We start from the raw sequence: 22,242 nt of genomic DNA, 5'->3' as shown, positions 1-22,242 counted from the left end.
GCTCAGTGGTTTAGACCACAGAGCCATCATGCAGCATCCTGAGCCAGATAGGGGAGCTGTCCAGCAGTGTCAGCAACAGCAACCAATGAGAAAAGACCAAATGGCAATGCAAAGCAGTCAAGAAAATTCATAAATGCACAAATTCAAAGGCCAACAAGACATGTAAATAGTTACATGCTTACTAGGTGCATAAAAAATTAGTTATATAGATGCCAGGAACAAGCAAACAGAACTTAATTTTACGGTATTCAAAAAGCAACTATGCATTCTTTTTCCTTGGATGACACTGATACCGTGTTTCCCCTATTTTAAGACGTAGTCATTATATAAGCCATAGCAGGATTTTAAGCGTTCAGGAAATACAAGCCATACCCCGAAAATAAGCCATACCTCCGAGGAGCGAGACCGCTGAGGGAAGAGGAGGCGAAGGAGGCGCGCTCAGTGCTGTGGGGGCTGAGGCATGGTGCAGTGCCCCGAGCCTCTGGGAGCCGGCAAGAGCAGGAGGCGGCTTGCCAGGTCGGCATCCAGCAGTGTGCGCGGAGCACCCCGAGCCTCTGAGAGCCAGCAGAACGAGGAGGAGGCTTGCCGGGTCGTCGCCCAGCAGCGCGCGCGGAGCGCCCCGAGCCTCTGGGATTGTTGTTGTTGCTGCTGGCTGCCGGAGGCTCGGGGCGCTCCGCGCGCGCTGCTGGGTGACGACCCGGCAAGCCTCCTCCTCGTCCTGCTGGCTCTCAGAGGCTCGGGGTGCTCCGCGCGCCCGAGCCAGCAGCCTAGCTTCTCTTTTTTTCCCTGCCCGAGGCAGCCTGCCGCCCCGCTACCGGAACTGGCGGCTGCAGAGCGGAGCGCTCCGCAGCGCCAGGCGGAGCGCAGCGGCCTGGCCTCTTTTTTTTCTTTTTTGCCTGCCGCCCCGCCACCGGAACCGGCAGCTGCAAAGAGGAGCGCTCCGCAGCGCCAAGCGCTCGGAGCGCCCTGCAGCGCTGGGCGGAGCGCAGCAGCCTGGCCTCTTTTTTTTTTTTTGTCTGCCGCCCGCCACCGCAACCGGCAGCTGCAAAGAGGAGCGCTCCGCAGCGCCAAGCGCTCGGAGCGCCCTGCAGCGCTGGGCGGAGCGCAGCAGCCTGGCCTCTTTTTTTTTTGTCTGCCGCCCGCCACCGCAACCGGCAGCTGCAGAGAGCGGGATGAAAGGCACGATCCAGCCTCGGCAGCCCTAGCGACGGCAAGGGGGGCGTTGCGAGCCATTTAAAGCTGTGGCCGTTGCTTCACTGCTTTTTAGCCCCCTGTCCGGCAGCTTTCTGTGTCCTTTTTGTGGTGCGTGAGGAGCGCTGCTATCGGGCTGCGCTCCGGCTGCCTTTCTACCCCCCCCCCAGTTGTTTAGTGGCTTTTGCGGCACATGAGGAGCACTGCCATTAGGTGAGGAGGAGCACTGCCATTGGGACGCGCTCCGGACGTTTTTTCTAAACCCCCCAGCGGTCTGGCTGGCTTCTCCTGACTTCGCAGGGTGCTGCCAGCCCAGCAGCAGCAACGCCGGCCGCGGCAGGAGGAGGCAGGAACCACTAAGACACCCCCCGAAAATAAGCCATAGGCTTATTTTCTTGAGTAAAATCATTATAAGACGGTGTCTTAAAATGTGGGAAACACGGTACTTCACTTTTATCTAGCAGTGCCGACTGTTCATCTGTGGCATCTCCCCAGCCAAAGAGCCCACAGTGAAATGCAACAACAAATGAAGTCTTCCACTGGATGCAGTATGTATTTATTCTCAGAGTCACTGTTCAGGGGAGCTTCACAACTGCTTGTTCTCTCTATCTAGAAAGAACAAACAATCATGAAGTTCCACTGAAGGATTGTGAAAGGTCATTCACTAGCCGAAATGACAACACAAAAGACATTGAAAGGAGAAAGCTAGGTGCTTTTCAAACATTGTTATGATCTAAACATGAATACTTTAAAAAGTATTTGCATTTCAAGGGAAACTCCCACTGATTCTCCTAGGCAAGCAAATAAGAGCTATGGAGAAGTTATTTTTGTTGGTACCCACAGCAAGGAGAGAAAAAGCTAAATTTCCTTCGGTACGCTCTACCCTCTTGCCCAGTCTGGAGGCTACTCAGCAGCGACTTGCAGAATGCATAACAAAAAAATAAAACATAACAGAAACTTGCAAGTTAATTGCATTCATGTAATTAACATCACGTTTAGTTTCACCCTTAGTGAGAAACACAGAAGCTCAATCATTCCCCTCTTTTGCTGAACACACTTTAGCCATACAGATCTTTCATGCTGTTCAAGTTTAATAAAGTGGATTTAATATTACGGTAGGCACACTACAAATGGACATTTCTGAGAGGTAATTAACTGCTGTCTTCCCGGCTCATTTGCAAGAATGTGTTATGATTCTTATTCAGATTATTAGTCACTTTGAGGCAGGCTCTAAAGACACTTACTCTACAACCACACCTCTGCATCTATCATGTAATTTAATATTCTAGACTAACCATCCAACCTCATACTTCTCCAAGCAAAGCCAAAACAATAGAGAGAAGCAAATTGGCTTTAACCAACTCTGGTTCCAATTTTTGGAACCAGAAACTGAAATACTTGTTTAGCAAAGTTTGGAAAGCAATTGTGTGGGGGTGGGAAGAGAACCACAATGGCTGTTTGGTAATCCCTGACAAATTTATGCCATGTCTGGGCATAACTTCCCCAAACTATCTGAAATCATTATCTAGTCCTATTTGGATATCACAATTAAACCAGAGTCCAAGATGAGGATGTCCTTAGCATCCTATCACAATTACAGTCATACCTCGGTTTAAGTATGCCTCGGTTTGAATATTTTAAGTTTAAGTACTCCACGGACCTGTCTGGAACGGATTAATCCACATTCCATTACTTTCAATAGGAAAGTTCGCTTCAGGTTAAGTACGCTTCAGGTTAAGTATTGTGTTTGTAATTGTGTTTGTAAACCGAGGTACCACTGTACTTGGATCAGTGTTTCTTTAACCTGAGGACAACACAGACAATGTGCTTGGTGAAGCATTGGCAACTGCATGCACCCTGGGCTGTTGCCCATCCTGGCATCCTAAATTTTACCAGGAGAGATTGGCTCCATTTGTAGGAGTCATTGAAAATGCTTCTACTGTACTCCTAAGGAGATGCTAACATTAAGGGATTGACAACTGTTAAGCATTCCATGTAGGGCTATGTAGTCTGTTCAGAAGCTGCAGTTAGTGCGGTCTACGTCTGCCAGAATCTGACCCCATCTGCAGGCTGTCCTTGAGCTTGGACAAGGCCTGGCACCTCCCTTGTGAAGCCACAGGATTAAAAGGTGGGACTGGAATAGGAATGCCTAATTTTAAAACAAATATGAAAGGAAAGTATTCATGAGTAAAAGGTTAAAGGTAAAGGTAAGGTAAAGGACCCTTGGATGGTTAAGTACAGTCAAAGGTGACTATGGGGTTGCGGCACTCATCTCACTTTCAGGCTGAGGGAGCCGGCGTTTGTCCACAGACAGCTTTCCAGGTCATGTGGCCAGCATGACTAATCCGTTTTTAGTGCAACAGGACACCGTGACGGAAGCCAGAGCACACAGAAACACTGTTTACCTTCCCGCTGTAGCTGTACCTATTTATCTACTTGCACTGGCGTATTTTCAAACTGCTAGGTTGGCAGGAGCTGGGACAGAGCAACGGGAGCTCACCCCATAGCGCGGACTCGAACCGTCAACCTTCCGATCAGCAAGCCAAAGAGGCTCAGTGGTTTAGACCACAGCATCACCTGCTCCCTTTCATGAGTAAAAGCAGCCCAGACATATCTACAAGCGCCTTGCAAGTTCATCTTTCTCTTTGGCATTCCAGTACAGATTATTTGAATTTACATACATACATATAAACATATACATAAAACCAAATAGACATGGGGTTTGCTGCCCCCAATAGTTTACCTCCTACTTTCTTTTTTTGTAAATGTGAACATGTTCTAAGTTATGAAAAACAGAGGTGAGAGAGGATTCCAAGGGCAGGAGCATTTATTATCTGCAATAGCAGCAGCAAAATGAAAGACACCAGCCCAACGCTCTCCTCACCTGACTCACAGTGGAGCTTCTGTCCATCATCTAGAAATGGTGCCAGAAGACCACAGTGACAGGGGCCACAATGCTTTATAGCCACTTGAAACGTCGCTCACGGAAACTGAAATGGGTTCCACTTTGTTCAACAAACTTTATGTTTACTTGCAATATACATACTTATCTCTGCTATTACATTATATCATTGAATACGCAAAAGCATTTGATTGTGTCGACCACAGCAAACTATGGCAAGTTCTTAAACAAATGGGAGTGCCTGATCACCTCATCTGTCTCCTGAGAAATCTATATCTGGGACAAGAAGCTACAGTTAGAACTGGATATGGAACAACTGATTGGTTCAAAATTGGGAAAGGAGTACAAGGCTGTATATTGTTTCCCTGCTTATTTAACTTATATGCAGAATTCATCATGCGAAAGGCTGGACTGGATGAATCCCAAACTGGAGTTAAGATTGCCGGAAGAAATATCAACAACCTCAGATATGCTGATGACCCAACCTTGATGGCAGAAAGTGAGGCGGAATTAAAGAACCTTTTAATGAGGATGAAATAGGAGAGCGCAAAATATGGTCTGAAGCTCAACATCAAAAAAACCAAGATCATGGCCACTGGTCCCATCACCTCCTGGCAAATAGAAGGGGAAGAAATGGAGGCAGTGAGAGATTTTATTTTCTTGGGTTCCATGATCACTGCAGATGGTCAGTCACTACAGTGGTCACGAAGTTAAAAGACGCCTGCTTCTTAGGAGAAAAGCAATGACAAACCTAGACAGCATCTTAAAAAGCAAAGACATCACCTTGCTGACAAAGGTCCGCATAGTTAAAGCTACGGTTTTCCCAGTAGTGATGTATGGGAGTGAGAGTGGACCATAAAGAAGGCTAGTCGCTGAAGAATTGATGCTTTTGAATTATGGTGCTGGAGGAGACTCTTGAGAGTCCCATGGACTGCAAGAAGATCAAACCTATCCATTCTGAAGGAAATCAGCCCTGAGTGCTCACTGGAAGGACAGATCCTGAAGCTGAGGCTACCTCATGAGAAGAGAATACTTTGGCTACTTCATGAGAAGAGAAGACTCCCTGGAAAAGACCCTGATGTTGGGAAAGATGGAGGGCACAAGGAGAAGGGGATGACAGAAGACAAGATGGTTGGACAGTGTTCTCGAAGCTACCAACATGAGTCTGACCAAACTGCAGGAGGCAGTAGAAGACAGGAGTGCCTGGCGTGCTCTGGTCCAAGGGGTCACGAAGAGTCGGACATGACTAAATGACTAAACAACAAAATTACATTATATATACACACACCATCTAATTCTGGCGATGTGGAAAGCACACAAAATCAAAAGCAGCAATGTTCATTGCCGGTCATAATTCAGACCTCAAGGCTCAGGTGCTTTCCTTCGGAAAGATTACAGGAAGCTTTACAATGCTCAGAAGATCAAGCCCTTTTACAACATGGGAAGATGATGCTGGGTACTACAAAGTCTTGTGGAAGGAACTGCAATCGTCTCCCACCCCGTCCCCCATTGCCCAAGGAAATTCTGGACGTATCAAAGTACTGGAATGTAATTGTCTGGAATGGGCCTGTTGTGGCATGTCTACGAACTGCCCACCACACAAAATGGTCAGGCTAATGTATTGTGATTACAAAATCAGGCCATATTGCCTGCCGCTAAATTGCAATGACACCTGGGTTTACTACCTACCTCTCAAACCAGCCTGAATTTTTTGCCTCATTGCAGACATGAGCAGCCTGCTGGAACATCTAGTCTTTAAACATCAGCACTTCTGAGGTGTTATATATCAAGCACCTGGAAGCTCAGAGCCAAGCCTTTTCTCTTAGCATGCCAGGTATCGGGGGCAGCATTCAAAGGCACATCTTTCCAAAGAACAAACAATGTTATCCCACAGCTGGGAACAACCTGATTTTCCTCTCCTACTTGAAGAAGGTCGGAACTCTCGTTTGGCTTCTGTTCTCATGCCTTTAACAACGTTGAAATATATTTCCTTTACCTGCAAACCTCCTGTGGAGAAAAGAGTGTCTTTTCTTGAAAAAGAAGTTCTTCTCTAGCCTCAAGAAATTCAAACATCTTCTTGCAGGTTCTGTCCTTTCCCCACAGAACCTTGTGGGAAACCTAGTGAAAATCCATTGACGAATAATGATGTTCTGAGCAGGGCATCCCCACTCTCTCCACATTAAAAAGAAAGTGAGGTCCACGATTCATTACCTTGTGAAAATGAATGTGCTAGGTTCTGTCCTCCTGGACTGCCCAGAAGATCATGAAAATTTAGATGGATCACCAAAAGAATGTTCTTGGCCACTCTTTAATATTGTGAAAGAATATTAATTTATATGGAAATTTACCATGTAATACTAAAACTGGCCTTGGAGGAAACAGAAATCAGGGTAGAAATGAGGGTGGAGGAACCTGCTTTGCAATTCTCTGTCCTGCTTCCTGTTTTGTCTTTCATTAATGGGGAGGAAATAAACAGTCGTGAGCTACACCAGCTCCAGGGATGGAGTAATTCAATCTCCAGTTTGGGGGCATGTTAGGGGACTGAAAAAGCACTGGATATTTCATATCTAAGCCTTTCCCATGTCCTCCCCTGGCATGCCCACAATGTGTCCCTAGTGCACCCAGTTTTCTGCTCTATGGAATGCAAGCTGCTAGGAAAGTGGGGAGGGGGAAGCTAACATCAGATCTCCCTGTCTGAGGTTGGAACTCTTTTTTTCCTTTCTCAGAGAGGGAGGTTTAATGCCTTGGAGAAGAAGAGGCCTCCTAGAGGTCATAAATTTGCAAGGACAATGTGTGGTTTTTTCCTCTATGCAAGTCCTTCTCCCTTGGGACTTTCCCCCTTAATTTGTTTATCTGCCTGTAAGCAGATGATAATGATTATGGTTGTGATATCATGGGGAAGAGAGAAGTTTCATGGATATGCAGATCATTTATATTTCAAAATTATGACTATGTGAAGCTGCTACCTTATACTGAGTGAGACCATCAGTGCAGCTTCCCCAGTATTCAGTATTATAGCGCCTCTGAAGACCTGAGACACAGATAATTTAACTGGAGATGAACCCAGAATTGAGCTATGGCTTCCCTTCAATGGATAATTTGAATTGTTTCCCAAATGCAACAGGTTGCAATTGCAGTCCCTGGAGCTGAAGTCTATGAAATGCTGGATTTTGTATAAGCCACAGCCTCTCATTAAATCTACACTATTATTTAAATGATATCATTTATGAAATGTTAGTGCTCTGTGGTTCTTGCCATTTATGGAGCAATCTTAATACCTCTAAGTGCTTTACAGCCATTCTCGTTCGTCTTTACACCCAGTGAGGTTATTGCAATTAACTGAGAGTAATCATGAGACCATAAAAAGATTACAAGCCACCAGCACAAGCAGACAGGCAGTTCAGGCCCAGAATTTGTGCTCTCTCCCCCCCCCCCCGCCCCATTTGATTTTATAGGGTGACTTGCCTGACTTGGTACAGCTATTTGTACATATAGCACAGTAGTTTGATTGGCAGTGTTTACTAGCAGATGAAGACAAGACTAGGCTCCCATCTAGGTCTTTGAACAGGTCTTAGTATAGTTGTTAAAGGTAAAGGTAAAGGGGCCCCTGACCATCAGGTCCAGTTGTGTCCGACTCTGGGGTTGACTCTATAGGCCGAGGGAGCCAGCGTTTGTCCGCAGACAGCTTCCGGGTCATGTGGCCAGCATGACAAAGCTGCTTCTGGTGAACCAGAGCAGCACATGGAAACGCCATTTACCTTCCCGTCGGAGCGATCCCTATTTATCTACTTGCACTTTGACGTGCTTTAGAACTGCTAGGTGGGCAGGAGCTGGGACCGAGCAACGGAGCTCACACCACTGCAGGGATTCAAACCGCCGAGCTTCTGATCAGCAAGCCCTAGACTCTGTTGTTTAACCCACAGCGCCACCTGGGTCCTAGTATAGTTGTTACACAAGCAAAATATATACTTAAGACAGAGATATATGATATGAGTTTCCAAGAGCCTGTCTGACTCTTGCAATCAAGCAGCAGTCTAAAGAACATCCATTGAAGAACATCAATTGAACTGGAAGTGGAAGGACACCTATGACTTTCAAAATCAGGGTCTGATCGGGAAGAACACGCCTTTACAAGTATTATTTAGAGGAAGACATCAATCATGGGAAACAAGGTCTTAGTCACAACTCATGTTGTCTAGGTCACCTTGTTCCCTAAGCTCAGTACATGTCATAAATATGATTAATTAAAGTTTTTAAAAACCTGCCCGTGTTCCTACTGGAGGCTCTCAGGTTACTGGGGGGGGGTGAGATTCAAGCCAACTCCTTGACATGTTTAGGAACTGTCCTTGCTAAAATGGAGCAACGATAAAAATGGATTATTATTTATTTAGATATCTACTGCACTTTCATAAAAATATAACAAGGTGGTATGCAACATAAAAACATAATGTGAACATCAATGAAACATCAGTAAATACTGGTTGTTTGTTTTGTTTTTTAAACAATAACATTCCAAAGGCATGTCTGAACAAAATGCTTTTAAAAAAAGAAAAAGAAAAAGAAAAAAAGGCAGGGATGAATTCTACTGGGACTTCTACTGGCAAGGAGTTCCACAGGACAGAGCTAATCACACAATTGAATCGGTCCTTGGAAAAGGCCAAAATGAATCGCAGGGGTATGACTAACCACCAAAAGTGTCCCATCAGAAGATGGAGCATGAGACTCTTAATCTCAAAGTCATGGGTTCAAGCCGCACATTGGGCAAAAGATTCTTGCATTGCAGGGGGTGGACTGGAAGCTCCTAGTGATCCCTTGCAACTCTACAATTCGAAGATTCCATTTGTTCCAGCATCCACCTCTGGATTGGGGAGAGATCTATGCAATCTGTTAAGTAGCCAAGCTCCCACTACCAGATCTTCCAATCCATGTTAAGCTGTCCATGCAGCATCATGCAGAACATTTGCTCCTATAAATTTTATTCGTCAAAGCTCTTGTAATTGACCCCTATGAGGAGAGGCTTGACTTTGCAAAGAAGCAATTGGGTCAGCACCACCCTGAAGGTGGCGACTTAAGACTGACTCCCACAGCAACCACCCAGTCTGCTTTACAAGAATCTTCTCTCGGTGTGAGACAGAGAGAGATGACGCTCCTGGCACAGTCCCCACAACAATATTCCCCACTAGCTCATCAATTGTGCTTTGCTTTTTTGGATGAGAAACCTGAAGAACTAAAGTGGCTAGCAGAGGGTTTTGTTTTTTTGTTTTTGTTTTTACAAGAAATGCTAAGCTAAACAGTTATCAAATCACTTCCCCATGAGACATTTGCCTAAGCAGTGGTTCTCAACCTGGGTTCCAAGGATCCTGGATTTCCTCATTTATTTATTTCAGTTCCTCAATGAGAAGATCCATAATGATGGTCAATCTCCTTCAGAGACAGGTAATCAAAAGCTACTGATTTTTCTCTGTGAGGTGCAGGTTCGACGAGGGAGACATTACTGGCTGTGCAGTCGGTTCATGTGAGGCAACGGGAGTTGGGCCAGTACCCTACAGAAACTGAGTTGCCCTACAGAACTTTCAGCAACACATAGGAGAGTCTAATATCAAACACAGAAATGATGGTGGTGACAATCTACAATTCTCTGTTTCTGGTAGATTTTGATTTTAAAGTATTTTTATCCCACCCTTCACCAAAAGGATGGTCCACTATGCACTGTCCCTCCAGCCCCAGTGTTAACACTCATCTTTCTCCAGCTAGTGATGCAGAAAGTAAACTGCCAGCACATTTGCAAAGCTAAGCAGGGTCAGGTATAGTTTCAAATTGGATGTGTGTTAAGATTCTCGAGGGTTGGAATAGATGATTTTCCTGATCCCTCCAACTCTACAATCCTATAATTCTACCGGTATGACACATGATCTAGTGCAGAGATTTCCTAGTCCACTAGCAGAATGTTACCTTTGTTCAGAACACAAAAGACAAACATGAGATCATATGCTGCCTTGTGTTCATGATCAATAATTTGGAAAATTTCAGTATGATCAGCCCTTAAAAGAAAACCTAGGCTAAATGAAATGGAATTCAAACAGATGAATTGTTTCTTCCTAAGTTGCTCTGGCACTCAGGAAATATCACTTAGCAGAGTGAAGAACCTTTGTTCAGAACACAAGAGACAAATATCATCCTTTCCTCCTTGCCAATGAGAGCCTATGCTACCTTGTGTTATGGATCAATAACTTTGAAAATTTCAGCCCTTAAAAGCCCTAAACTAAATGAGATGGAATTCAAATAGATGACTTGTTTCTTCCTAAGTTGTTCAGGCACCCAGGAAATATCACTTAGAAGAACATGAAAATTCCTTTCTTGATCAAGAATTTGAGCTTTAATTCATAACACTGTAGAAGAGGCCAAGTGACAGTCAATGGAATAAATCTGACTTGCGGTTGTAAGAACTTTCTCAGGTTGGCCACCAAAGCAGACATTTATAAAGGCATTGGACAAGGCTCCATATAAAGCTTTATTTCATACAAATCAATATTTATTTTTGTTATTCCATACAATTGTGCATTCCATGGGAAGAAATATCCTTGCAACTGAAAAACCCATTTCCAGCGCATATAAAAACTGAGGTGCTAGATAGATAAATCATAACTATTACCTTCTTTGATTTTTTTGAAGCTTGGTGGTGTCAGAGGGTTTCTTAGAAGTGGATACTTCTTGCTTAGCCACAATTATTTCTTTAGCCTGAAAAAAAAATATATTGGTTTCATCATTAGGTTGCATTTTTCTGTAAGACAGAAAACTTTATAAACACAAATACTTCAGGTAAAATGTGTTTATTTAACATTTCAGTCCACCTTATCTGAACATCAAGGCTAGGAAGCACAAGTTATCTCAGTTCAGCTCCAGGCACTGAAAATAAATAAAATCTTCTGAGTCACACACACACACACACACACACACACACTTACATTTGATGCCTAAAGCAGACAATGATTCAAAAAGAATGAGGTCCAAACCTTCTGTATTATTTAAAAATCATGGAGCACAATGCAGCCAAAATTCAGCACATCTAAAACCCAATGATTTCAATGGCAGAATTATGCCTATGCTTCACCCTCTCTCTCTTACTTAAATCAGTGAGACCTAGAGGTGCTCCGCTTTGCCTAGATTGTGTGTATTTATGTTCTGAGTCTAATGCAAAAACTGTTCTGGACTTCCAAGTTGAGTAACATTTTATGCAAATCCTGAAGATATCTGCACAAAATGTTCACAGAATTATAGAGCACCAGCATGTCAATGATCATTCAACTTGATGGTGGAAAACATATATTTTTGTTATAAATTATAGCTTTGGATTTTCAGAGTTCAACTGCCATTAATTTTTAGATATTTAGTTTATTAATGTCATCTGAAGCCCAATAAATTTTCCTATTAGTTTGCCTAGTATTGCAGAACTGTGAGAAAGCATACTCTGGTCCCATCCATCAAAGGTCAAAGATCTACTGGGGGATCACATCTTCTACCTCCAAGGAAGAACAGCATGGCAAGAGGAAGTCTAGCCCAACCTTCAGCCAGCAGGGAAGCTAACATAGGAAGCTTGTTTCCCCTCTCTGCTAGAAGGAACACTAGGCTCCAAGTTGTCCTAGAGCTGCTAAGCAGAACAAAGCTACACACTGGGCAGCCACGGACCACAAACCATTGGGAAGTCAAACCCCATGCCTCTCAGGAAGAATATAATGGCAAGGTCAAGACCAACCTGAGCAAGTTTGCAGACGACACCAAATTGGGAGGGGTGGCTAATACCCCAGAGGACAGGATCACACTTCAAAATGACCTTAACAGATTAAACAACTGGGCCAAAGCAAACAAGATGAATTTTAAGAAGGAGAAATGTGAGGTACTACACTTGGGCAAAAAAAAATGAAAGGCACAAATACAGGATGGGTGACACCTGGCTTGAGAGCAGTACATGTGAAAAGGATCTAGGAGTCTTGGTAGACCACAAACTTGACATGAGTCAGCAGTGTGACACAGCAGCTAAAAAAAGCCAATGCAATTCTGGGCTGCATCAATAGGAGTATAGCATCTAGATCTAGGGAAGTAATAGTACCACTGTATTCTGCTCTGGTCAGACCTCACCTGGAGTACTGTGTCCAGTTCTGGGCACCACAGTTCAAGAAGGATACTGACAAGCTGGAACGTGTCCAGAAGAGGGCAACCAAAATGGTCAAAGGCCTGGAAACGATGCCTTATGAGGAACGGCTTAGGGAGCTGGGTATGTTTAGCCTGGAGAAGAGAAGGTTAAGGGGTGATATGATAGCCATGTTCAAATATATAAAAGGATGTCATATAGAGGAGGGTGAAAGATTGTTTTCTGCTGCTCCAGAGAAGCGGACACAGAGCTATGGATTCAAACTACAAGAAAGAAGATTCCACCTAAACATTAGGAAGAACTTCCTGACAGTAAGAGCTGTTCGGCAGTGGAATGTGCTACCAAGGAGTGTGGTGGAGTCTCCTTCTTTGGAGGTCTTTAAGCAGAGGCTTGACAGGCATATGTCAAGAATGCTTTGATGGTGTTTCCTGCTTGGCAGGGGGTTGGACTGGATGGCCCTTGTGGTCTCTTCCAACTCTATGATTCTATGATTCTAACCTAATCCTCTTCATCAGACAGAGAAGGAGAAGCTGCTGAGAGCTGATTCCCCCCCATCCCAGCCATGAATAACTCTGCACTACAACTGGTTTCCCAGTGGGAACTGCACACTCTGGTCCCATCCATCAGCCAGAAAACTAAGGGCTGCTGGGTTATCTGTGTATGTGCTGGTTCTTGTTTTATTTAAATCACTGCAATCTGTTGTAAGCCTCCTTAAGAGTTTGATCAAAATATGGGTATGACAACTTTCCTTACCAATGCATCTGCTGAACTTTGCTTTTTTGGATGATAAACCTGGACAGCTGTGAAAACTGATGTTGCTAGGAGACATTTATGTTCATTTTTTATGTTTTCCTTTGTCATCAACTGGGCATCTGGTGTCAGAAACAAAGAAGGCTGCAACTCTGCAATGCTGCTCATGCATTTCCCCCAAAGTGATTCTGTACAGATTCACTAGAGATTCATCAGCTCCTTTGTTTGGGGTAATTCTTACAAATCTTCTTTGGCGATCACTCGTAGCCGAGTAAGAATGTCTTCCATCAACAAAGTTTTAACAATGAGTCTGTAACTGTGGAGGCCAATTCTGGATCCACACATCCTTCCACAGTGGGGACATACATTTCCAGGTGGGAGTTGATCATGGTGAGGGTTTGCCAAACGTGTCTTCCCCTTAGCACATTTCTCCCTTGCATCCTTAGCTTGAGCATCTTCAAAGCCCATGACATCTTTGGTAAAGGCTGTTCTCCAATTGGAGCACTCACAGGCCAGTGTTTCCCAATTGTTGGTGTTTATACAACATTTTTTTAGATTTGCCTTGAGAGAGTCTTTAAACCTCTTTTAATGACCATCAGCATTACACTTTCCATTTTTAAGTTCAGAATAGAGTAGTTGCTTTAGAAGATGGTAACCAGGTATCCAAACAACATGACTAGTCCAACAAAGCTGATGTTGAAGAATCATTGCTTCGACACTGGTGATCTTTGCTTCTTCCAGCACACTGCATTAGTTCGCCTGTCTTTCCAACAATTTTTTCAGAGACCCCCATTGATGGAATCTTTTGAGGAGTTGGAGATGTTGTTTATAAGTGGTCCATGTTTCACAAGCATCTATTAAGATTGGTAGTACAATAGCTTTGTATATAAGCATTTGGGTTTCCTTGTGAGTGTCCTGGTCCTCAAACACTTTGCACTTCAATCGGAAGAAAGCTGCACTTGCCGATTTCAGGCAATGCTGGATTTTCGTATCAATGTCAGCCCATGTGGAAAGATAGCTCCCCAGGTAGGAGATGTGATCAACATCTTCCAATGTTACACCTTTTACGACACCAATTGGGAGCGGTGGCTAATACCCCAGAGGACAGGATCACACTTAAAAATGACCTTAACTGATTAGACAACTGGGCCAAAGCAAACAAGATGAATTTTAACAAGGAGAAATGTAAAGTACTACACTTGGGCAAAAAAAAATGAAAGGCACAAATACAGGATGGGTGACACCTGGCTTGAGAGCAGTACATGTGAAAAGGATCTAGGAGTCTTGGTAGACCACAAACTTGACATGAGTCAGCAGTGTGATGCAGCAGCTAAAAAAGCCAATGCAATTCTGGGCTGCATCAATAGGAGTATAGCATCTAGATATAGGGAAGTAATAGTACCACTGTATTCTGCTCTGGTCAGACCTCACCTGGAGTACTGTGTCCAGTTCTGGGCACCACAGTTCAAGAAGGATACTGACAAGCTGGAACGTGTCCAGAAGAGGGCAACCAAAATGGCCAAAGGCCTGGAAACGATGCCTTATGAGGACCGGCTTAGGGAGCTGGGTATGTTTAGCCTGGAGAAGAGAAGGTTAAGGGGTGATATGATAGCCATGTTCAAATATATAAAAGGATGTCATATAGAAGAGGGTGAAAGGTTGTTTTCTGCTGCTCCAGAGAAGCGGACACGGAGCAATGGATTCAAACTACAAGAAAGAAGATTCCACCTAAACATTAGGAAGAACTTCCTGACAGTAAGAGCTGTTCGGCAGTGGAATTTGCTACCAAGGAGTGTGGTGGAGTCTCCTTCTTTGGAGGTCTTTAAGCAGAGGCTTGACAGCCATCTGTCAGGAATGCTTTGATGGTGTTTCCTGCTTGGCAGGGGGTTGGACTGGATGGCCCTTGTGGTCTCTTCCTACTCTATGATTCTATAAAGCTCTATGATGGAAGTTATGGTAACCTCAGTCTTTGCTTTCAGCCTACTCAAGTTAAAGACCTTTCCATCTGTTCAATATATGATTTCTACTCCAGTGGCGAGTTTCCCTTTGACAATGTGTAGAATCATGGCAATTAAAATAATAAATAGAGTAGGCGATAACACAACCCTGTTTAACACCTGATTCAACTGTGAATGGTTCACTTTGAGAGCCACTGTAATCTGCGATTGTTGCTATCATATTATCATGGAGGAGCTGAAGGATGGTCACAAATTTATCTGCACACTCAATTAGAGATGAGATTAGAGATGAGCATGCAGTAACTCCAAATCTGAGAGAGTTGTGTATAGCTATTAACCAAATGAAAAACAACAAAGCTAGCAGACCTGATTGGACACCTGCTGAAATCTTGATTTTTTTATTCTTCCGGTAAGTTTTGCCATTTCTGCATAATTCATAAGTTTTTGTATCCGTTCATCTCTTTTCAGGACTTCTTCTTTCCATTTTTGGGCAAGTAACATTCTTGCATCTGTAGTTGCATACATAAATAAACTTCTATACTGTCTGGGTAGTTCTACATCTATAATTCCCAAGAGAAAAGCTTCTGTTTTTTTAAAAAACAAATGTTATCTTAAACATATTTTTCAATTCATTATACATCATTTCCCAGGAAGCTTTAACCTTACTACAAGACTACCACATATGATAAAAGTATCTTCTTTTTCTTTGCATTTCCAACACTTACTCGATTTTGATTTATAAATTTTTGCCAATCTACTAGGTGTTAGATACCATCTATATATAATTTTCATGATTTTCTCTTAAACCATAAAAAGGTAAAGGTAAAGGGACCCCTGACCATTAGGTCCAGTCGTGACCGACTCTGGGGTTGCGCGCTCATCTCGCATTATTGGCCAAGGGAGCCGGCGTATAGCTTCCAGGTCATGTGGCCAGCATGACAAAGCCGCTTCTGGCAAACCAGAGCAGCACATGGAAACGCCGTTTACCTTCCCGCTGTAGCGGTTCCTATTTATCTACTTGCATTTTGACATGCTTTCGAACTGCTAGGTTGGCAGGAGCTGGGACCAAGCAACGGGAGCTCACCCCGTCACAGGGATTCGAACCGCCGACCTTGTGGTCAGCAAGCCCTAGGCTCAGTGGTTTAACCACAGCGCCATAACATGCTATAAATTTTATATCCATGTTCCACAATTGTTCCCATGCTTCCATGTCTATATTACAACTATTGTCGAATGTATTATTGAAGATATTACTTGCTCATCCTTTGTCTCCCATTCCAATATCTTATATATTTTAGACAGCACTTTAACATTACATTCCAACAGGTCTCTCTCCAATTGTGATATTTGTTCACCAAACCCTTGTTTCCTATCTTTCTTAAATATTTTGTTCAAGTGATGATATTGCATCCATGTTGTTAACATTTCTGATAATTCCTTAAATTCTTTAAATTTAAACTCTCTTCCTTCCTCTCTTAATAAATTTCTATAAGTTGCCCAACCTTCCATCATATTCTTTTTCTTTACCGCTATGTCTTCCAATGGTGAAAGCCAAAATGGTGCTTCTGTCTCCAACAAATTTTTATATTGATCCCATACGCTATACAATTTTTCTTAATTATATGGTTCGTGAATCCTTTATGTTCTTTCACCTTTTTATACCACAAGTAAGTGTGCCAACGGACCAATGCATTTTTCAATCTCAACCCAGCACACTTATAAAATGCTTTGAAAAGTGGGTTGAAGTAGACCAGCAGAGTACATACATAACTCAGGAAGCCAACTTGCATTGACTTTGTGAAACACAAAATGTCTATGGAAACCCACCCTATGCAAAAACTTGAAAGTCTCCCTTTTGGTTAGCTTCGTGACGAAAAATGTCCTGTTCTATTTGTCTAAAACCTTTTGCTGCCCTTATTACTTGCTTTGGAAGAAGGAAGGACATTAATTTTCAGACTTAATAAAAGTGTGTCCGGGAACATGAAATGCTTTCATTTACTTGACGCAGAAATTTATTCTCTCCAGGATCTTTGCTACCACAAGGTCACTAGAAAGGCAATATTTTATTTTTTTTAAGGACTGCAAGTTCTGAAAAGCTGGAGGAGTTTTGCAAAATTAACAAGCCATCCAATGTAGGCCTTGCACTGAGATGTAAGAACTCTCAAATAGGATGCTTATGAATCAATACAATTGAGGAATTACTATTCTTGCGCTGCATGTGCACTTTGGATGACCATAGATCCAGAGTCCTCAGATCTGCATAGTGAATACATATGAGACCCTACACTTTTGCATAGGCTTGCCAAGACCAGCTCTGAATATAGCGAAGGTTCCTTTCCAGACACTGGTTTATTTGACAAATATTTATATGGCACAATTGAGAGTTCAATACACTTCACATACTTGTAAGACATGCACAATTCTGTAAGGTAGATTGGCATTATTCTTTGCAAATGACACAAGCAACAAAATGTTGCAGTGCATATTCCTCCTAAAAGGAGTGTTCCAGTTCATGGTTCCAGGCAGCCATTCCCTCCATATAAGTTTATTCCACAGTCTCTCCTCCTCTCCACTCATTCTAATGTTTTCCAACTGTCAATCTACATTCATGGCTATTTAGCATGCTCAGTTCTCATTTGGCTGTATTTTGGGACTCTTTTTTTGGTCTCTTTGGGCTTGTTTTTTTGTGAGGGGTTGGTTGGAATTTGTTTGTACTTCTACAAACCTCGAAAGCATGCTGATACTTCACTCCTGCTTCTTAATGGCCCTGTTCTGGTAACAATCCTGGCAACATTCACCGACTGAGTTCCATATTGGGGGAAAAGTGGTACTTTACTGGGTGGTGGGGGATATCTAAGCCCCTAGCAGAACTTGTTAAGTTTGCAGCAGTTGACATTTGGACCAAGGGTGTCTTTCATTCCTACGCTACACCAGCTCTCTGTACTGCATGGCAAGGCAGTGGTACATCACTGCACTGCAAATGTTGAGATTCACCTGTCACTCCTCAGGCCTCCAAAGTATCAAGCTATTCTTCTGGATGAGCCTGTTCATTTGCAGAGATCACTATGAATCTCTGCTGTGGGTGCCCTTTCTTGGGCAGTGAAGTCAGTGGCAGTTGCGGACAAGGCCTTTTCCGTGAAGGCTCCCTCATTGTAGAATTTCCTTCCCAGGCACCTTTGCCAATTGTCCTGTCCTGTGGGCTGCTGTCCTATGCAGGATTACTTGGGGGTAAATCTCTCAGTGAAGTTTACTTATGAACACACTTGCAGTGGCATGTGGCTGCTATCCATAGTATCTCTGCACTTAGGCAAGAAGAACCAGCTGCACAAATATAAGATGGGGGACACCTGGATTGCCAGTAGTACATGTGAAAAAGATCTAGGGGTCTTAGTAGACCATAAGCTGGACATGAGGCAACAGTTCTGGTTACAGGTAGGTAGCCGTGTTGGTCTGGATCGAAGTAAAATAAAAAAAAATCCTTCAGTAGCACCTTAAAGACCAACTAAGTTTTTATTTTGGTATGAGCTTTCGTGTGCATGCACACTTCTTCAGATACAGTGAAATGGAAGTTTCCAGGCACTTATGTAGAGAAGGGGTGGGGAGGGGTGGGGATGGGGAGGGGGGATCACTCAGAAGGGTGGTGGAAATGGGTGATTGACTGACTGATAGCTGTTGATGACCTTGCATTGCGTACAGACAGCCACCCAATCTTAAACAACTCCTCACCCACAATAATACAACCACCAGACTTAATATGGACACTGGTACCAGAGCCTGCAATAAACCCAGATGCCAACTTTGCTGCCACATACACCCAGACAACACCATTACTGGCCCCAACAACATCCAACATACCATCTCAGGACTATTTAATTGCTCATCCTCTAACATTGTGTATGCCATCAAATGCCAACAGTGCCCTTCAGCTCTCTATATTGGACAAACAGGCCAAACCCTACGCCAAAGGATAAATGGACATAAATCTGACATCAGGAACCAGAAGACAGAAAAACCAGTAGGAGAACACTTCAATCTCCCAGGACATTCTATACAAGATCTCAAAGTAGCTGTCTTACTACAAAAGAATTTCAGAAATAGACTGGAAAGAGAAGTTGCTGAATTGCAACTTATCACCAAGCTCAAAACCATGGAGGGACCTGGTTTGAACAGAGATATCGGATTCTTATCTCATTATACATGATAAGTGATCTTCAGCCATCTCAACCCTTGCTTTTTCATGCAAAACCATTTGCAGTCGTTTCCGGTCATCAACAGCTATCAGTCAGTCAATCACCCATTTCCACCACCCTTCTGAGTGATCCCCCCTCCCCATCCCCACCCCTCCCCACCCCTTCTCTACATAAGTGCCTGGAAACTTCCATTTCACTGTATCTGAAGAAGTGTGCATGCACACGAAAGCTCATACCAAAATAAAAACTTAGTTGGTCTTTAAGGTGCTACTGAAGGAATTTTTTTTATGAGGCAACAGTGTGATGCAGCAGCAAGAAATGGACTGCATCAACAGTAATAGTCCTGCTCTATTCAGCCTTGGTCAGACTGCACCTGGAATACTGTGTCCAGTTCTGGGTGCCACAATTTAAGATTGAGATTGAGAAGCTGGGACATGTGCAGAGAGGACAACCAAGATGATCAAGGGTCTGGAAACCAAGCCTTATGAAGAGTACTTGAAGGAGCTGGGTATGTTTAGTCTGGAAAAGAGGAGACTGAGAGGAAATATGATAGGCATCTTCAAATATTTGAAGGCCTGCCACATGGAAGAAGGAATAAACTTGCTTTCTCCTGCTCCAGAGGATAGGACCTGAACCAATGCCTTCAAGTTACAAGAAAGTAGATTCTGATTAAACTTCAGGAAGAACTGTCCAACAGTAAGAGCTGTTCAACAGTGGAGCAGGCACCCACAAGAGGTTTTTAAGCAGAGGTTGGACGGTCATCTGCTATGTATGATCTAGTTGAGATTATTGCATTCCAGGGAGTTGGACTATATGAACCCTGAGATCCCTTCCACCTCTACAATTCTATGATTCTGTGATTTAGAAGTCTGATAAATATTCATTTTAAGTGTATTCTGAATGTTTTGGAGAAGTGGATTTTGGTCAAATGAATAACATTTCAGGCACAATTCCAGCTACTGATGAGGCTGCAAACCTGTCATTACAGATGCACCATTGGGATTAATGAGAGGCCTAGCAAGACAAGACAGATGGTATGAACTTGAAGGAGACTGGCTACATACATCTCAGCTGAGGAGTCATATTTTTAAAAAAGATTTAAGAACAAATGTTTTTTTAAAAAAAAAAGTAGAGAAGGAACACACTATCTAGCTAATGCCTTCTGTTAATAACTTTGGGGTGTGGGAGAAAAGACCAGCATTTTGATGCATTAGCTTTGCAAGGAATCATGGCTCAAGGGGAAGAAAACATGCCCTGAAGGCAGCTTGAGAGCAGTTTTCGACATAGAAACAGTTAAAACGCTACACAGCCATCTCTATCTTTGTCTCTGTGTGTATTCCAGACCAAGAATACAAATTGCAGCTGTGCAACCTGCTACTGGAGCAAAATTTTGCTTTCCATAACTTTAGCATTTATTTAATTTTCATTACAGTCAGTTCAAAACCCCCACAAAAGAAAATAAAATTTTAAAAAAACCATTTGTTGTTGAAGCAGGGGAGGCCAATGTGGTGCCCTCCAAATGAGGTTGGACTCAAACTCCCATCAGTCCCAGCTGTTATAGCCATTGTTCAGAGGTGATGGGAGTTGTAGTCCAACGCTATCAGTAGGACAGCCACATTGGCGACCACTGATTTCAGGTGTCTATTGAACACTTTCCTATGAATGTCTGAACCTCATGTATAGAAAAGGTGCAAAAAAATAAAATAAAATCGGCAATGAAGATACTGGAGAACTGAGGCAATAAAAACAAGAGCAAGCAGCAGAACAAGCATTAAGCAGCCATTAAAACCCACAAACCAGAAAAACGGTAAAAGAGCAACACAATTAAAAGAGTTATTAAATAAAAAGCTTTTAACCCGACACCTAAATGTCACCAACGAAGGTGCCTCCTGCTATCTGCTGGGGGGAGAGCGTCCCAAAGATGAGGCACAACCACTTAATTGCATGTTTCAAGTATGATACGCAATAAAATAATTAAATAAAAAACAGACCAAAGTTCCACTGTGGTCCGCACCCATCTGGAGAATGACACTCCTGGTGAGCTCTCTGCTCAGCGGCTGAGAACATGCTTTGTTTGGATGCAGAACACCCCATGTTCAATCCCTGTCATTTCCAGGTAAAAGGATGCTGGGTAGTAGACAAAACTAGGCCAGGACAAATAGTCTGAACTTGCTCTAAGGCAGCATCCTATATCCTTAGTCTCCTAAAAGGTATCACTGCTTCTGCCAATGCTTCTTTAAGAGAGCAAGATCTCGAGTCCCTAAAGCAGAGCTTTCCAAACTTTTCATGTTGGTGACACAATTTTTAGACATGCACCGTTTCACGACACAGTAATACAGTTTTACTAGCAAACCGGAGGTTAAACTAATCCCTTTCCAGCCCCAGGGAGAAGTGCAGTTTGCATGCATTCGCGTGACACACCTACACACTGCAGCAGGCACGCTAATGTAGCTCTGCTCTAAAGACTATGGTGTGAAAAGGCCTTGAAATGCTCGCAGAGACAGGCAAGGCATCAGATCAGCAACGTGACAGCATGGGCTTAGCTCTGAAGGTGCCACTGAAGAGGCAGTCCACTCAGAACTGAGGCTCAAGTTTGCCATGTTTCTTCTTTTTTGAGGTTATGTGTTTATCCAGTCTTTCGTGTTTGATGTTTGGCGGTAACACTGTGCTCCGGGGTGACATTTGCTCTGAGTTTTGCAATGCCTCAAGGGCAGAATGTATGGGGAGAGGAAGAAGAATGTGCAGGCAAGCAGATCCAAGGTAAAACTGAATTCTGAGCATCGTTGGAACATCTTGCCCTACCTTTGGTAGGCTGAGAACCAAATGCCCGGTTGTTTGAGATCTTTTAGCAGTGCTGTTATCTGGCTTCACTTCAGCAGGAAGCACAAGTTGAAATGCCTGAAAAACCCAAAACACACAGACAAGGAACTACGCCATTTGTGATACAGGCAATACAAAAATCGTACGTTTACCAGACTTGGTATTGTAGGTTTACAGGGATGTGAAGTATGAATCAGGAAGAATAAAACATTTGTGACCCAGATAGAAAAACGTGCAGTTATATGAATAACATGTCTTTGATCCAAGAGGAATTTTTTTGAC

The 22,242-nt window shown here is 43.3% G+C and overlaps 1 protein-coding gene across 4 annotated transcripts in view; it reads right to left on the bottom strand.

Moving 5' to 3' along the window:
* Positions 1 to 22,242, bottom strand: part of DNAAF11 (dynein axonemal assembly factor 11) — a 42,832-nt gene that overhangs the window by 4,687 nt on the left and 15,903 nt on the right. The window contains exons 10-11 of one of the 4 annotated variants that reach the window (XM_035126075.2): positions 21,943 to 22,038; positions 10,746 to 10,831 (exon numbers count right to left, since the gene is read on the bottom strand). In XM_035126075.2, coding sequence (XP_034981966.1) covers positions 10,746 to 10,831; positions 21,943 to 22,038 — 182 coding nt within the window. Of the gene's footprint in view, positions 1 to 7,526; positions 10,832 to 19,304; positions 22,039 to 22,242 lie in introns of those variants that run through there. The other 3 variants (XM_035126077.2, XM_060277607.1, XM_060277606.1) reach the window with 3 other exon arrangements.

This window comes from Zootoca vivipara, chromosome 8 (assembly GCF_963506605.1).
Source record: "Zootoca vivipara chromosome 8, rZooViv1.1, whole genome shotgun sequence".
Taxonomy (NCBI): domain Eukaryota; kingdom Metazoa; phylum Chordata; class Lepidosauria; order Squamata; family Lacertidae; genus Zootoca; species Zootoca vivipara.
The sequence above is the reverse complement of the archived record's forward strand: the minus strand, read 5'-3'. Positions and strand labels throughout refer to the sequence as shown.